Here is an 18,076-nt window from a genome sequence, read left to right as displayed (position 1 = left end):
AATAGAAAATGAGTTCAGAGAATTTAGAGGCTGGGTTTAGAGGCTGGTGACGTAGATATGTCGTTTCCCCCATGTGACCGTCTGGGTCTGCTCCAATCCAAACTAGGGGGGGATACAAAACTCTACACTCTATTTATCTTCAAATAGATACAACAAAATATGACTATATTTGTACATAATTTCACTTTAAATTTGTATTACACTTGTTCCACAATTGATGTTGTACAATAAGCAGGAAAATCAAAACGTCTCTCAGCGCGCATTAAAAGCGGACTCTCCCCTGCTCTCTGAAAGTGGTATCGCCACCAGCTCAAATTCCGAGAATTGAGCCGCTGTGATTCTTAGAACTGGGCTTCTTAGAAGTGGTGATGCAAGAAGTTTCTAGGAAAGCAATACCAGGTGATTTTTTTTTAATTCCTTTTTTCCTATGTAATTTGGCGCGAAGTTGTGCTCTTTATTGCAGGTGTTTGTGTGTTTCTGAATGTGTTTTATAATGTGATTTGAGGGTGTATGGTGGACGGGTTTCAGCGCATTCTTTAGCGGGTGACATCTGCTGTGACACAGCTTCTGTCTGTATAATATTTCGTTGTCTCTTCCCTTCACTCTCTACGGCTCTGGTCGCCTTGTCTCGGTTTGACAGTAGCTTTTTAAATGTACTGTGCTGATCGCAGAACAGAAATTACATTCCGTGGTTATTCTGTTAGACTGACTAGTGTGCTGGAATACTAATAAACAAGTTGTTCAGTTGGACTAAGTGCTGCCTTCTATATATTCTCAGTAAACCTAAGTACAGTTGTAACCTTGGTGGATTTTGCAACTGTGTTCACCTAATTGTGATTGTATTATTAATAACAGCGGTGTAGATATACATGATTTAGTTTATGATAAGGTGATTCCCACGGGCATAATGTAGCCTAAGTTGCAGAGTGTCGGTATTGTGGCAGATAGACAGGGGTATGTGTGTTAAGGCTGTTATGCTACATTGTTTTAGATATCCAGGCAGTCTAGGAGGGGGAAATAAAAGTCAAATCGAACAATCGGTACTGAACGAGCACATCGGGATCTGGTTGCAGGAGATATTGATCGTTTGGTCTCACGGTTATCCCCCCCCCGCCGCCTCCTCCTCTACGGAAATCTTGTTGTTTGTAGTTTGTAGCGTTCCGCCGCTGCACGGACGAGCGTATGCCGCACGTTTGTACCTGCATACGATCTGTCTGGAGCCAGGGGAGAGGGCTAGGGGAGAGGGCTAGGGGAGAGGGCTAGGGCTAGGGGAGAGGGCCAGGTGAGAGGGGGGCTAGGCACAACGACTTAACCCGATACAATGTCGCATTGAATGGAGGGATTTAACAGATACTATGTTGCAGTAATTAAGTGATTTAACAGGTACTATGTTGCAGTAATTAAGTGATTTAACAGATACAATGTTGCAGTATTTAAGTGCTTAGCCGATGCAATAAACCTGTATTTGATTACTAAGCCTCAATGCAAGGAGTCTGTGTAAAATACTGTTGTTGACGTGTAGGCAGGCCTAGCTAGGCTAAGGGTCTGCATGTAGGCTAGGAATAAGAGAGACACAAAAGTTACTCTATATGAATGTTTATTGAAAAGTTAATAACTGAAAATAAATGACAAAAATTTGTGAAATATGACGTTTTTCGCTAAAGCAGTAGTCGTAGGTGGGTTATAACCTATATATGAAAACCGTGGTTACTTCAACCTGTGTGTAGATTCTTTATTTAAAGTTCATATCGGGACGAGTCAAGGGACAGCCTGAGACATGGGGTTGAGACAGAGAGCTACATCTGTGTCCAATGTGTTTGCGTGTTATTTAACCGGTTGGCTCCACATGTTGTTCCACGTGAAGAAACTGTCAGTTTAACAATTTATTACATGGGGGTTGAACGGAAAGACTGAGGCTAGTAGTAAATTACCCGTTTGAAATTCGCAGACTGTAGTTGAAACATATACTGTGCCAAAAGTGTTTTCAAAATATGCTGAAGTCTCCTGGATTGCGTTGTGTTATTGCCATAACATGTTCTCCTGCGTAGTGGCGGTTCTTAGACCGTTTCAACTGGGGGGCCAAGCTGGGGCCAGTTACATTACACGTTATTGTTGTCATATCGTTTTCTTCACTGCATTGCAGGCAAAAGACCATGTTCATAATCATTCAACAATTTATTTGCATTTTCTGTGTAATAACGGATGTAAAAAAAATAAAAATTACGATAGCAAAAATTAGTTATGTAAAAATGATGTCATACTCCACATTTAGGGGGGCCACAAGGGGGTCCAAAATTGTTGTCACAGGTGCACTGCCCCCCCCCCCCCCCAGAACCGCTAGTGCTCCTGCATCTGACTACCCGCTATTTATATTGCTGAAGATCAGACACACTTCTAGGCTAATATATTAATGATCAGACGTATAAACTTCTACAGTAAATTGATGACATCTTGTGGTAGAATTTGATTTTTCATATTTTGAAATTCATGGAGCAATTTGCCGTTTAATCTACCGTTAATTGCATAAAAAAAAAATGTAAACTAGGTTTATTATTATTATCATTACTACTATACTATAATCATTCAAATGTTCTCTAGCAGTCAACAGTACATTTTAAATCTGCCAACTTTTGTCTGGAATATGTTCAAAGTGTTTTGTCCATTGTGAATAAGTAAATGAGCTAGTGATAGACTGCGGGTTGTTTATTAAGGATATAGCGGGGAAATGAAGGCTACGTATTTGGCGTGTTGTTGGTTCACAGGGAGAAAAAATCATCCAATACGGAATGTTCAACACGTAAGAAATGCCCAGATGGCACAGACATTATATTATTTAAAGACACGCCAGCCTGGTTTCCTAGTCCTAGACGTAACATAGTAAACGTAAATCCAGGACACGTAAATTAGTATGATATACTGCTGCATCTTTCCATAAAACAGAAGGTTACATACGGCAAAACGGGTGGTTGGGTGGGCGGGCATAAAACACAAACATCCAGAAACCCAAAGGTTGCGCATGTTTGAATGTCATCACAGACCATTTTAGCTAATTAGCCACTACTTAGCATGATAGCTAACTCTTCCCTTAACCAACAGCCTAGCTAATGTTAGCCACCTAGCTAACGTTAGCCACAACAAATGGCAATTCGTAACATATCATAAAAAAATGATGGACATCAACTAACACATACCTCACAAAATGTAACATATCGTACTAATTGGGAGTGTGGCCCAGATTTACCTTTTACTTTGTTATGTCTAACCTTGAGTCCAGGTTGGACACGTCCCCTTACAATAAGTCATAGGCTGTGTGTCAAAGTCAGGTGTGTTGTGATGCACGGTGTAGGCAACTGAACTCTAGGGAAGAAGACTCCTACACCTGGTGCTTGCATTTCTCAACTATATATCATGAACTGTTCACACACTATGTTTCCATGCCCGAATAACAGTGTGCTGCTATGATATATTACATCATGTAGGCTAGGCTGCTGTCACAGAACCATACACCATACAGAACCAGTATGTTACTGCAGAATGCTTGAGTTTACTTTTATTGAATAAAGGTTCAGGTTATATATATATAAAATTCATCTTCTACATTCATGTTCGAGTGCCAGCAAAAACGAAATCAAGTGTTATCCCACTTTCGGGAACAAGTGTGGCCGTCCAGAAAATGTGACTTGAAAGTGTCGTAGTTTATTTACTCTGTTGAATGGTGCCGCCTACTGGCTGAAAAGTTCCACTGCAATCAGACAATATTGGTGAGGTTGGTGAGCATTTCTATTATTAGAATAACCAACACTTAAAAACAAGTGCGAAATGAAAAAAAACAACACATTAAAAACAAGTGCGAAATGACAATCACCCCAGCCTTCATAAAAGTTGCCCATGCTTTATCTTGTATAAGAATTTGTTCTTAAACTGACTTGCCTAGTTAAATAAAGGTTACATTTAAAAAGTGTGTGTGTGTGTATATCACAACATTCATTTTATTCAACCCTGTTTCTGCAGAGCCTCCTGTAGGTTTTCACTCCAACCCTAACACACCTGATTGTAATGATTAGCTGGTTGATAAAGCTGAATCGGGTTAGTACAACTAGGGTTGGTGCAAAAACCCTACAGGAGGGCCCAGGGTTAGAGAGCCCTGCAATTGGATCCATATTCCACCGGGTTTCACCACCAAGATACTACCTATTTGATGATTAACCAGTATAAGAGCTGTATATAACCCTTTTGTATGTCTATCCATGACTCTGACTATTTGTTTTACTCCCCCCCCCCTCCGCCTCCACCAGAGCTTGACAAGATGGCTTGCGCAGCAGACAGCTGCATCCAATTCACGCGTCACGCCAGCGACGTGCTGCTGAACCTCAACCGGTTACGTAGCCGGGACATCCTCACAGATGTCACCATCCTGGTCAACAGACAGCAGTTTCGTGCCCACAAGACTGTCCTCATGGCCTGCAGGTGTGTTGTGTTCACGTGACTCTTAGACGGCATCCCAAATGGTACTCTGTTCCCCCTACATAGTGCACTCTGTTCCCCCTACATACTGCACTCTGTTCCCCCTACATAGTGCACTCTGTTTCCCCCTACATAGTGCACTCTGTTTCCCCTACATAGTGCACTCTGTTCCCCCTACATAGTGCACTCTGTTCCCCCTACATAGTGCATTACTTCCAAACAGGTCTCATAGATAACAGATGTCTCACGAAGACAAGACGGGTCTCGGCACCAGTAACAGACGTGATCCTATTTTGTAATGTCTCTCGTGTTGTCTTGGAGAAAAAAAAGGACGGTCCAGCCAGTTGATTGGTGTTTATTCTGATGATTGACACAAGGAAGAACATTAAAGGACAACAGTATGTTTATGGCTGTAGATTCCTGATTCCCAGTGGTGTAAAGTACTTAAGTAAAAATACTTTAAAGTACTACTTAACTATACTAAAAAGATAGAAACGCAACATGCAACAATTTCTAAGATTATACTGCGTTACAGTTCATATAAGGAAATCAGTCAATTGAAATAAATTCATTAGGTCCCAATCTATAAATTCCACATGACTGGGTATACAGATAACCATCTGTTGGTCATAGATACCTTTAAAAAAAAAAGTACAGTACGGTCATGGATCAGAGAACCAGTCAGTATCTGGTGTGACCACCATTTGCCTCATGCAGCGTGACACATCTCCTTCACATAGAGTTGATCAGGCTGTTGATTGTGTCCTGTGGAATATTGTCCCACTCCTCTTCAATGACTGTGCGAAGTTGCTGGATATTGGCAGGAACTGGAACACGCTGTCTTGCGTGTCGCTCCAGAGCATCCCAAACATGCTCAATAGGTGACATGTCTGGTCAGTATGCAGGCCATGGAAGAACTGGGACATTTTCAGCTTCAAGGAATTGTGTACATGTTCTTGCGACATGGGGCCATGCATTATCATGCTGAAACATGAGGTGATGGCGGCGGATGAATGGCACGACAATGGGCCTCAGGATCTCATCACGGTATCTCTGTGCATTCAAATTGCCATCGATAAAATCTAATTGTGTTCATTGTCCATAGCTTATGCCTGTCCATACCATAAACCCATTACCATGGGGCACTCTGTTCACAACATTCACATCAGCAAACCACTCGCCCACACAACGCCATACACGTGGTCTGCTGTTGTGAGGCCGGTTGGACGTACTGCCAAATTCTCCAAAATGACATTGGTGGCTCATGGTAGAGAAATGAACATTCAGTTATCTGGCAACAGCTATGGTGGACATTCCTGCAGTCAGAATGCCAATTGCACGTTTACTCAACTTAAGATATCTGTGGCATTGTGTTGTGACAAAACTGCACATTTTAGAGTGGTCTTTCGTCCCCAGCACAAGGTGCACATGTGTAATGATCATGTTGTTTAATCAGCTTCTTGATATGCCACACAGATTATCTTGGTAAAGGACAAATGCTCACTAACAGAGATGTAAACACATTTGTGCACATTGTAGAGAGCTTTTTGTGCATCTGAAGATCTCGTACAACGCTGTGTACTACTCCCTTCACAGAACAGCGAAAACTGGCTCTAACAAGAATAGAAAGAGTGGGAGGCCCCGGTGCACAACTGAGCAAGAAAACAAGTACATTAGAGTGTCTAGTTTGAGAAACAGACACCTCACAAGTCCTCAACTGGCAGCTTCATTAAATAGTAACCGCAAAACACCAGTCTCAAAGTCAACAGTGACGAGGCGACTGCGGGATGCTGGCCTTCTAGGCAGAGTTCCTCTGTCCAGTGTCTGTGTTCTTTTGCCCATCTTAATCTTTACTTTTTATTGGCCAGTCTGAGATGTTTTTTTCTTTGCAACTCTGCCTAGAAGGTCAGCATCCCAGAGTTGTCTCTTCACTGTTGACGTTGAGACTGTTGTTTTGCGGGTACTATTTAATGAAGCTGCCAGTTGAGGACTTCTGAGGCGTCTGTCTCTCAAACTAGACATTAATGTAAACTAGACACTAAAGAAACGTCCTCTCACTGTCAACTGTTTATTTTCAGCAAACTTAACATGTGTAAATATTTGTATGAACGTAAGATTCAACAACTGAGACATAAACTGAACAAGTTCCACAGACATGTGACTAACAGAAATTGAATAATGTGTCCATCAACAAAGGGGGGGGGTCAAAATCAAAACTAACAGTCAGTATTTGGTGTGACCACCAGCTGCATAAAGTACTGCACTGCATCTCCTCCTCATGGACTGCACCAGATTTGCTAGTTCTTGCTATGAGATGTTACCCCACTCTTCCACCAAGGCACCTGCAAGTTCCTGGACATTTCTGGGGGGAATGGCCCTAGCCCTCACTCGCCGATCCAACAGGTCCCAGAAGCGCTCAATGGGATTGAGATTCGGGCTCTTCGCTGGCCATGGCAGAACACTGACATTCCTGTCTTGCAGGAAATCATGCACAGAACGAGCAGTATGGCTGGTGGCATTGTCATGCTGGAGGGTCATGTCAGGATGAGCTTGCAGGAAGGGTACCGCATGAGGGAGGAGGATGTCTTCCCTGTAACGCTCGGCGTTGAGATTGCCTGCAATGACAACAAGCTCAGTCCGATGATGCTGTGACACACCGCCCCAGACCATGATGGACCCTCCACCTCCAAATCGATCCCTCTCCAGAGTACAGGCCTCAATGTAACGCTCATTCCTTCGACGATAAACGCGAATCCAACCATCACCCCTGGTGAGACAAAACCACAACTCGTCAGTGAAGAGCACTTTTTGCCAGTCCTGTCTGGTCCAGCGACGGTGGGTTTGTGCCTTGTTGCCGGTGAGTTCTGGTGAGGAACTGCCTTACAACAGGCCTACAAGCCCTCAGTCCAGCCTCTTTCAGCCTATATCGGACAGTCTGAGCACTGATGGAGGGATTGTGCGTTCCTGGTGTAACTCGGGCAGTTGTTGTTGCCATCCTGTACCTGTCCCGCAGGTGTGATGTTCGGATGTACCGATCCTGCGCAGGTGTTGTTACATGTGGTCTGCCACTGCGAGGACGATCAGCTGTCCATCCTGTCTCCCTGTAGCTCTGTCTTAGGCGTCTCACAGTATGGACATTGCAATGTATTGCCCTGGCCACATCTGCAGTCCTCATGCCTCCTTGCAGCATGCCTAAGGCACGTTCACGCAGATGAGCAGGGACCCTGGGCATCTTTCTTTGTTTTTCCTGAGTCAGTAGAAAGGCCTCTTTAGTGTCCTAAATTGTCATAACTGTGACCTTAATTGCCTACCATCTGTAAGCTGTTAGTGTCTTAACGACCTTTCCACAGGTGCATGTTCATTAATTGTTTATGGTTGATTGAACAAGCATGGGAAACAGTGTTTAAACCCTTTACAATGAAGATCTGTGAAGTTATTTGGATTTTTATGAATTATCTTTGAAAGACAGGGTCCTGAAAAAGGGACGTTTCTTTTTTTGTTGAGTTTACTTGTCCTCTTGCTCGGTTGTGCACCGGGGCCTCCCAATTTTTCTATTCTTGTTAGAGCCAGTTTGCGCGTGAAGGGAGTTGTACACAGCGTTGTACGAGATCTTCCGTTTCTTGGAAATTTCTCGCATGGAATAGCCTTCATTTCTCAGAACAAGAATCAAATCCACAAATGCTGATGCTCCAGATACTCAACTAGTCTAAAGAAGGCCAGTGTTATTGCTTCAATCAACACAACAGTTTTCAGCTGTGCTAACGTAATTGCAAAAGGGTTTTCTAATGATCAATTAGCTTTTAAAAATTATAAACTTGGATTAGCTAACACAACGTGCCATTGGAACACAGGAGTGATGGTTGCTGATAATGGGCCTCTGTACGCCTATGTAGATATTCCATAAAAAAATCAGCCGTTTCCAGCTACAATAGTCATTTACAACATTAACAACGTCTACACTGTATTTCTGATCAATTTGATGTTATTTTAATGGATAAAAAAAAAATATATACATTTTTAAGTGACCCCAAACTTTTAGTGTAAGTATACATGTATTTTAAAAACAAATACATTTAGACTTTTGCTGAAGTAGTGTTTTACTGGGTAACATATTTCTGCAGTGGCAAGGGGAAATATAACCAACCTTGTTACATAGGGAATAGTGTGGCATTTTGGATGCAGACTCTGTCCCGCACTGTTTGCATGTTGCTGTTGATACTTAAAGTCCCTCTCTCTCGCTCTGTGTGCCCCCCCTCCCTCTCTCTCGCTCTGTGTGCCCCCCTTCCTCTCTCTCGCTCTGTGTGCCCCCCCCCCCTCTCTCTCGCTCTGTGTGCCCCCCTCCCTCTCTCTCGCTCTGTGTGCCCCCCTCCCTCTCTCTCGCTCTGTGTGCCCCCCCCTCCCTCTCTCTCGCTCTGTGTGCCCCCCCCCTCCCTCTCTCTCGCTCTGTGTGCCCCCCCCTCCCTCTCTCTCGCTCTGTGTGCCCCCCCCTCCCTCTCTCTCGCTCTGTGTGCCCCCCCCTCCCTCTCTCTCGCTCTGTGTGCCCCCCCCTCCCTCTCTCTCGCTCTGTGTGCCCCCCCTCCCTCTCTCTCGCTGTGTGCCCCCCCCTCCCTCTCTCTCGCTGTGTGCCCCCCCCTCCCTCTCTCTCTCTGTGCCCCCCCCTCCCTCTCTCTCTCTGTGCCCCCCCCTCCCTCTCTCTCTGTGCCCCCCTCCCTCTCTCTCTCCGTGCCCCCCTCCCTCTCTCGCTCTGTGTCTCCCCCTCCCTCTCTCGCTCTGTCTCCCCCTCCCTCTCTCTCTCTGTGTCCCCCCCCTCTCTCTCTGTGTCCCCCCCCTATCTCTCTCTGTTTCCCCCCCTCTCTCGCTCTGTGTCCCCCCTCCTCTCTCGCTCTGTGTCCCCCCTCCTCTCTCGCTCTGTGTCCCCCCTCCCTCTCTCGCTCTGTGTCCCCCCCTCCCTCTCTCGCTCTGTGTCCCCCCCTCCCTCTCTCGCTCTGTGTCCCCCCTCCCTCTCTCGCTCTGTGTCCCCCCCTCCCTCTCTCGCTCTGTGTCCCCCCCTCCCTCTCTTGCTCTGTGTCCCCCCCTCCCTCTCTCGCTCTGTGTCCCCCCCTCCCTCTCTCGCTCTGTGTCCCCCCCTCCCTCTCTCGCTCTGTGTCCCCCCCTCCCTCTCTCGCTCTGTGTCCCCCCCCTCCCTCTCTCGCTCTGTGTCCCCCCCTCCCTCTCTCGCTCTGTGTCCCCCCTCCCTCTCTCGCTCTGTGTCCCCCCCCTCCCTCTCTCGCTCTGTGTCCCCCCCCTCCCTCTCTCGCTCTGTGTCCCCCCCTCCCTCTCTCGCTCTGTGTCCCCCCCCTCTCTCTCGCTCTGTGTCCCCCCCTCCCTCTCTCGCTCTGTGTCCCCCCCTCCCTCTCTCGCTCTGTGTCCCCCCCTCCCTCTCTCGCTCTGTGTCCCCCCTCCCTCTCTCGCTCTGTGTCCCCCCCTCCCTCTCTCGCTCTGTGTGTGCTTCCTCTCTCTCTCTCTCTCTCTAGTGGGTTGTTCTACACTATATTTACTGACTCTCTGACCAGTCTGTCCCTGTACTGAACGCGATGCTTCCTCTCTCTCTCTCTAGTGGGTTGTTCTACACTATATTTACTGACTCCCTGAAGTGTAGCCTGAATGCCATCAGCCTGGACCCTAAGGTTGACCCCGAGGGGTTTGCCATCCTACTGGAGTTCATGTACACCTCCAGACTGACGCTGAAGGAGAGTCTGATCATGGCGATCATGAACACAGCCATCTACCTACAGATGGATCACGTCGTAGACACCTGCCACCGATTCATCAAATCCAGGTATTTGGACGGAGGAGGGGGGGGCTGGATGTAAGAAGGAAGACTCAACTTAGAATCAAATCAAATTGTATATGTCACATGCTTTGTAAAGAACAGGTGTAGACTAACAGTGAAATGCAGATAATAAAAATAGTAATAACTTGAGGTATAAATACACAGAGTAACGATAACTTGGCTATATACACGGTTTACCAGTAAGATCACCTGCTGGGTGTCGTGAAATGAATACAACATTACAGGTGATGTTCTGTGGTCGGAGGCGATAGGATGGCCCGCCGGCCCTGCACCCTTACGTTGGTCTGTCTTTCTCACTCAATTAATAAGATATTTCTATTTGCAAATGAGGACCTGTCAAAGAGGCGAGCACAGCAGAGAAATACATTGGTGTAATTTATGTGGACAGGGAAGGAATGTAGAATATGTTTCTGTTATCTGTCTGCCTTGTTCAGGTTCTGTTGTCTCACTCTTCTTCCTCTTCTTCCTCAGTGACGCTGGCCAGGCCAACAAGCTGCCCAGAGATGAGTTCTTGGTCAGCCCTTTGCTTTTACCTCAGGGCGTCAATGCATACCGGCCCCACGATGTGGTCGACAACCTGCCAGGCCGGGTCGGCCCCTTCAGAGACGGGAGGCCCTACGGCTCCAGCATGTTCAATGGGGTCAATTCCCCCAGCAACTACCACCTCTACGGTCACTACCCCGTCCAGGGGTTGCCTTTCCCTCTCTGCAAGCTGACAGACGCCAAAAACACGTTCGGTGACTTCTCTAAAGGCGGGATTCACCACAAGCACTGTTCACCCCCGGACATGAGCAGCGCCATGAGGGTTGATTACAGCAGGGCGGTAAGCGGGGGCTCGGCCAGCATCCACCATACAGCCAGCTACGTCTCCTCCAGGGAGGAGGAGATGAGGAAGGAGAGCCACGAGGGAGGGGTCAGCCAGGCTGGTGGGGTAGGAGGTTCCAGGAAGAGAGCGTTTGCCACGACGGGCCACAAGCAGCAGGTGGTGGTTCTGGGTAAAGAGCACGGTCCTCAGACGACAGAGGAAGACATGAGCCAGCAGCACTACCCTCTGGGGATCTCCTCAGCCGGACGGAAGGGCCTGATGAACAGTCCTCAGAGCCCGCTCAAATCTGACTGCCAGCCTAACTCCCCCACCGAGTCCAGCAGCAGTAAGAACGCAGGTCTCTCCCTCTCCCAGGCCGGCCGGTGTGGCGCCCAGCCCCTACAGGGCAGCCAGGACCCCAAGGCACGCAACTGGAAGAAGTACAAGTTCATCGTTCTGAACCAGAGCGCCACCAAGGAGGAGGATGCTGGACTGCAGGATCCGGTGGTCAGCTCCCCCCAGCGTCTGGGTCTACCCCCTTACCCCCAGCCCTCAGACTCAGAGCACCTGGACACACAGGCCAACGCCAACATCAGCGAGCATGGAGAGGACCTGCTTGTTCCACAGGCCTCCCGACTCAACAGCATCATCAACAGGTAAAGTCTACAGTCGTACTGGACGAATCAAACACTGAACTACAACTGTACCATAAATGCTCGATTATTCCCATGTTGATGAGGGCCAGTGTGTAGGACTTTACGGCTTTATCTCTTTAGGATGCTTTTGTTTTCCCTTTCATGAATTGAAAAGTGGTAGTGACGTATATTTAAAAAATAAATAAATTGCAATTCAAAGTATTGCTCAATGAAGCTCTCCACAGTACACCTCTTTGTCCGCCATCCAGCCCATTTCATACATTTCTAAAGCAATTTCTACCATCACGGCAGGTGCCTAGATGACAACCTTCCAACTGTCGTCTGTAGCCTCTCTTTCACTTTCTGCCCCCCCCTTCACTTTCTGCCCCCCCCTTCTCTTTCTGCCCCCCCCCCCTTTGTCTTGCGGCTGTATTGTTGTGTGGAGAAATGATGTCTGACACCCAGCCGTTTGTTTAGTGTCTCCAGAGCTCTGGAGGGATCACAGAGGAGCGCTAACAACCACTCCTCTCTCTACATCAGCCACTTAAAGTGCACCTCCTGTGGTGCCCCACCCCCACAGCACTCTGAAGTGTGTCCCAACACCCCGGCTTCCTGTTTAGCGGAGGAGATGTCAGAGTTGCACTCTGAGTACTCCGACTCCAGCTGTGGTGAGTACACGCTGCTTTTTAAAACGCCGGAATGAGTCGCAAATGGCACCCTATTCCCCATCTAGTGCACTACTTTTCAGCAGAGCCCTATATAGGGAAACTAGTGCACTACTTTTCAGCAGAGCCCAATATAGGGAAACTAGTGCACTACTTTTCAGCAGAGCCCAATATAGGGAAACTAGTGCACTACTTTTCAGCAGAGCCCTATATAGGGAAACTAGTGCACTACTTTTCAGCAGAGCCATATATAGGGAAACTAGTGCACTACTTTTCAGCAGAGCCCTATATAGGGAAACTAGTGCACTACTTTTCAGCAGAGCCCTATATAGGGAAACTAGTGCACTACTTTTCAGCAGAGCCCTATATAGGGAAACTAGTACACTACTTTTCAGCAGAGCCCTATATAGGGAAACTAGTGCACTACCGATGCGTTGTCTTAGTATGACCCTGGTTCTCACAGAAGGAAAATAATCCTGCAGCAACAGGACATTTGAATTATTATGTGGATTATATTAAATGGATATTTCTGTAGGGGTTAATAAATGTTTTCATTAGGTCAAGTCTGACATTTTTAAAGTAGAAATTACAAACTTTAGAAGCCTTTTTAAACCTTTAAACTACACTACAATTTGTATTTCCTTTCTGCACAGGAAAATACTCTGCGTCAAACAGTGATCAAATTAAGATAACAGATCTGAAACGTAAGGAATAGGATGGCCATTTGCGAGGCAGACATGAACACCTCATGGACAGAGGGAAGCTTAGCTGCTTGTTGCTTTATACACAACACTTTCTTGATAACGATTGAAGCGTCACTAATCTTGCTGTATTCATTAGTTGCCCTAATGCTTCTCCTTACAGAAAATGGTACTTTCTTTTGTAACGAATGCGACTCCAAGTTTGCTGACGACGGAGCCCTGAAACTCCACATGCTGCAGACCCACAGTGATAAGCCATACAAGTGTGACCGCTGTCAGGCTGCTTTCCGCTACAAGGGAAACCTCGCCAGCCACAAGACAGTCCACACCGGTACATAGAAGCAATAATAACACGTTAACTGCTCTGCCCACTAAATTTGGTAACCGGCTAACCGTTGGTTCTGTGGGTTTTGTTGTTGTTGTATGTTGTTGCGTTGCAGGAGAGAAGCCGTATCGCTGCAACATCTGTGGTGCTCAGTTCAACAGACCAGCTAACCTCAAGACCCATACTCGTATCCACTCAGGAGAAAAGCCATACAGATGTGAGACGTGTGGAGCTCGATTCGTGCAGGTGAGCAGAATTCCCCTCTCTCTTTTCAACGGAGGGAAAGTCTGGTGGGAGGGGGGAATACCACCGCTATGCTGCACATCCCCCCCCACCCCCATTTCTGTTTCCCCCATTTTTCTTCATCATCATAGTCTTCGTAAAATACAACTCACCACCACACAGACCCAGTTGTCTCATAATGTTGTTGTCATGGTCAGGTTGCCCATCTCCGGGCCCATGTGTTGATCCACACCGGGGAGAAGCCATACCCGTGTGAGATCTGCGGAACGCGCTTCCGTCACCTGCAGACGCTGAAGAGTCACCTGCGCATTCACACAGGAGAAAAGCCCTATCATGTAAGTAGAATAACACCATTATATATACACCCTATCATGTAAGTAGAATAACACCATTATATATACACCCTATCAGGCAAGTAGCATAACACCATTATATATACACCCTATCATGCAAGTAGCATAACACCATTATATACACCCTATCATGTAAGTAGAATAACACCATTATATACACCCTATCATGTAAGTAGCGTAACACTATTATACATACACCCTATCATGTAAGTAGCATAACACCATTATATATACCCTATCATGCAAGTAGTATAACACTATTATATACACCCTATCATGCAAGTAGAATAACACCATTGTATACACCCTATCATGCAAGTAGAATAACACCATTATATACGCCCTGTCATGCAAGTAGCATAACACCATTATATATACACCCTGTCGTGCAAGTAGAATAACACCATTATATATACACCCTGTCGTGCAAGTAGAATAACACCATTATATATACACCCTATTGTGCAAGTAGAATAACACCATTATATATACACCCTATCGTGCAAGTAGAATAACACCATTATATATACACCCAATCGTGCAAGTAGAATAACACCATTATATATACACCCTATCATGTAAGTAGAATAACACCATTATATATACACCCTATCATGCAAGTAGAATAACACCATTATATACATCATGTAAGTAGCATAACACCATTATATATACACCCTATCATGCAAGTAGAATACCACCATTATATATATATAATGTAAGTAGAATAACACCATTATATATACACCCTATCATGCAAGTAGCATAACACCATTATATATATACACCCTATCATGTAAGTAGCATAACACCATTATATATACACCCTATCATGTAAGTAGCATAACACCATTATATATACACCCTATCATGTAAGTAGAATAACACCATTATATATACACCCTATCATGTAAGTAGTGTAACACCATTATACATACACCCTATCATGTAAGTAGAATAACACCATTATATACACCCTATCATGCAAGTAGCATAACACTATTATATACACCCTATCATGCAAGTAGCATAACACTATTATATACACCCTATCATGCAAGTAGCACAACACCATTATATACACCCTGTCATGCAAGTAGCATAACACCATTATATATACACCCTGTCATGCAAGTAGCATAACACCATTATATATACACCCTATCGTGCAAGTAGAATAACACCATTATATATACACCCTATCATGCAAGTAGCATAACACCATTATATATACACCCTATCATGCAAGTAGCATAACACCATTATATATACACCCAATCGTGCAAGTAGCATAACACCATTATATATACACCCTATCATGTAAGTAGAATAACACCATTATATATACACCCTATCATGCAAGTAGCATAACACCATTATATACATCATGAAAGTAGCATAACACCATTATATATACACCCTATCATGCAAGTAGAATAACACCATTATATACACCCTATCATGCAAGTAGCACAACACCATTATATACACCCTGTCATGCAAGTAGAATAACACCATTATATATACACCCTGTCATGCAAGTAGAATAACACCATTATATATACACCCTATCGTGCAAGTAGAATAACACCATTATATATACACCCTATCATGCAAGTAGCATAACACCATTATATATACACCCTATCATGCAAGTAGCATAACACCATTATATATACACCCAATCGTGCAAGTAGCATAACACCATTATATATACACCCTATCATGTAAGTAGAATAACACCATTATATATACACCCTATCATGCAAGTAGCATAACACCATTATATACATCATGAAAGTAGCATAACACCATTATATATACACCCTATCATGCAAGTAACATACCACCATTATATACATCATGTAAGTAGAATAACACCATTATATATACACCCTATCATGGAAGTAGCATAACACCATTATATATATACACCCTATCATGTAAGTAGCATAACACCATTATATATATACACCCTATCATGCAAGTAGAATAACACCATTATATATATACACCCTATGTAAGTAGCATAACACCATTATATATATATACACCCTATGTATGTACACCAACTATACAATCCAACATGATCTATCAGTCAGTATCGTTGATGTACACACTGAAATTGAGGTGTTAAACCATGTAGATTGGAGACAGAAAACTCACTTTCGTTTCTGTTTCAGTGTGAGAAATGCAACTTGCACTTTCGCCACAAGAGTCAGCTTCGATTGCACCTCAGACAGAAACACGGAGCGATTACCAACACCAAGATCCAATACCGCATGTCCACTACAGAGCTGCCAACAGACCCGTCCAAGGCGTGCTGAACTGGCGGCGGGCGGAGTCAATCTTGACCATGGCATTGAAACACCCCAACGTATACAATCATCCCAAAATTGTAGTGCCACACTGTGTTGATTTAGAGGTTGATTCATTAATACGGCCAATGTACACCGCTCTACACGACTTTCCTCTAAACATGTGAACGTAGAACCTCTTTAGTCCATTTGTTTCTTTATATTAGTATGTCTCTTTTAATTTAGTTAAAATGTTTAAGCTTTAAAGAGGAATATAAAAAAAAAGCTTTATTTTGTTGGAGGAAAAAGCTTGGACGGAATGTAAACATAAATCCCGTTGAAGGATATGGTATTTTATATCAAATAACTTTTCTAAAAGTATTGACATTTCGATTTGAGAGAGGGGGGAGGGTTGTTAACAGTATATTTTAAAGATAAATTGTATTTATCCTGGCTGTATAAGATATTGAATTGTTTATAGATTTTATATATTGATGTACATGTTATACCATGTAGACCTGCCCCCTTTCATGTGAAAGGAAAGAGAAAAAAAAATCATTTAGGTTTTTTTGAACTCTTGATAATGACTACTGCTCTCGTAGGAAGACAAAATGCTGCATGATGAGGCGTACGTACGTTACTACTGTTGCCAATAGTTAACAATCAATGAAGCGGGCAACTGCAGTCAAAAATATTGTGACATACTGTGTAATTAACTAATTATATCCACTGGGTTGCTCTCTGCTGGCAGAATCAATCAAGAATTTAAAATGTAAAAAAAAAAAATATGCATTTCAAGGTACTGCTTTGGGTATGAACCAAGAAGATATTTTTGCTTCAAATGTATTTGTATAGATGTGTTATAGTTTTTTTGTTTGTTTAAGTGAACGTTCCCAGTTGTCATTGTACTAGAAGCTACAGTAAAAAGGTGTATAAGACGTTTGTACATACACTGTGTACTAAAGGTGCCTTGTCTATGGTGACTGAATTTCTTTCCATTCAGCCCAGTTCTGTTTATATAAAAAGGTACAACTCAAGGCACTAGTTGTCCTAGTTTTTATTTCGGGTGTGTGTGTCATTTAAAAATAAAAATAAAATAAAAGGAGAAAAAAAAAGGCTTTTCACCAACCTTACAACATGCAAATTAATCATTACTCGAGCCGTAAATCTTCAGGACTTTTTTTTGGTTTTTTTTTGTGTGTTTAAAAAGAAAAAAAAAAAAAACTGCATTCAACGTATTGAACAATTATAGATGTATGAATGTAAAAATAAAGGTTTTGGATTTGTATGTATAAAGTCACGTGTGAATTCAATTTATTTATTAAACAGAAGACTTGCATCTATCTCTACTCCAGTAACTAAGGAAGGACATGTTTATGTGATGTTTTACTGTGTATAGTTGAGTCATCTTGTCACAAGAGGAGGGGGGGGGGGTCTAATCCTGAATGCTGATTGGTTAAAACCGCATTCCAGCGAATGACTTTGTTTTCCTCCATGATCCTACTCATGTGCATGTATGTCTTTTCTCAGGTTTGTGTGCTTGTTTTTAAAAATGTTTTTAATTAAGACTGTTGTTCAAGAGTTGTCTAATGTGGGAGAGAAGCAGATCACAAGGCATCTGGTCAGTCCCCAGATACATTACTTAGGGGGTTTTCACATACACTACATGAACAAAAGTATGTGGACACCTGCTTGTCGAACATCTCATTCCAAAATCCTGGGCATTAATATGGAGTTGATCCCTCCTTTGCTGCT

General features: G+C 44.1%; 1 protein-coding gene across 2 annotated transcripts; it reads left to right on the top strand.

Annotated features, from left to right (window-relative positions):
• Positions 1-308: 308 nt before the first annotated feature.
• LOC106560604 (B-cell lymphoma 6 protein) lies at positions 309-17,617 on the top strand. Of its 2 annotated transcripts, none has more exons than XM_014123650.2 (9): positions 309-399; positions 4,296-4,467; positions 10,061-10,282; positions 10,769-11,758; positions 12,278-12,405; positions 13,267-13,434; positions 13,544-13,674; positions 13,869-14,006; positions 16,208-17,617. In XM_014123650.2, exons 1-9 carry the CDS (start codon positions 369-371, stop codon positions 16,349-16,351), a joined length of 2,124 nt encoding a protein of 707 aa, XP_013979125.1. In that variant the 5' UTR covers positions 309-368; the 3' UTR covers positions 16,352-17,617. The 2 variants fall into 2 exon arrangements, with proteins under 2 accessions (XP_013979125.1, XP_013979124.1); XM_014123649.2 differs by having other exon boundaries at positions 12,215-12,405.
• Positions 17,618-18,076: the final 459 nt, after the last annotated feature.

This window comes from Salmo salar, chromosome ssa10 (genome assembly GCF_905237065.1).
Source record: "Salmo salar chromosome ssa10, Ssal_v3.1, whole genome shotgun sequence".
Classification (NCBI taxonomy): Eukaryota; Metazoa; Chordata; class Actinopteri; order Salmoniformes; family Salmonidae; genus Salmo; species Salmo salar.
Note: the sequence above shows the minus strand (reverse complement) of the source record. Positions and strands in the feature narration are given on the sequence as shown.

Excerpts from the sequence above, each read along its gene's own strand:
- LOC106560604 (XM_014123649.2), top strand. The coding sequence starts at position 369 with ATGCAAGAAGTTTCTAGGAAAGCAATACCAG. Across the intron at positions 12,406-13,266 it reads GTACTCCGACTCCAGCTGTG|AAAATGGTACTTTCTTTTGT; the intron begins GTGAGTACACGC and ends TTCTCCTTACAG. Across the intron at positions 13,435-13,543 it reads CCACAAGACAGTCCACACCG|GAGAGAAGCCGTATCGCTGC; the intron begins GTACATAGAAGC and ends GTTGCGTTGCAG.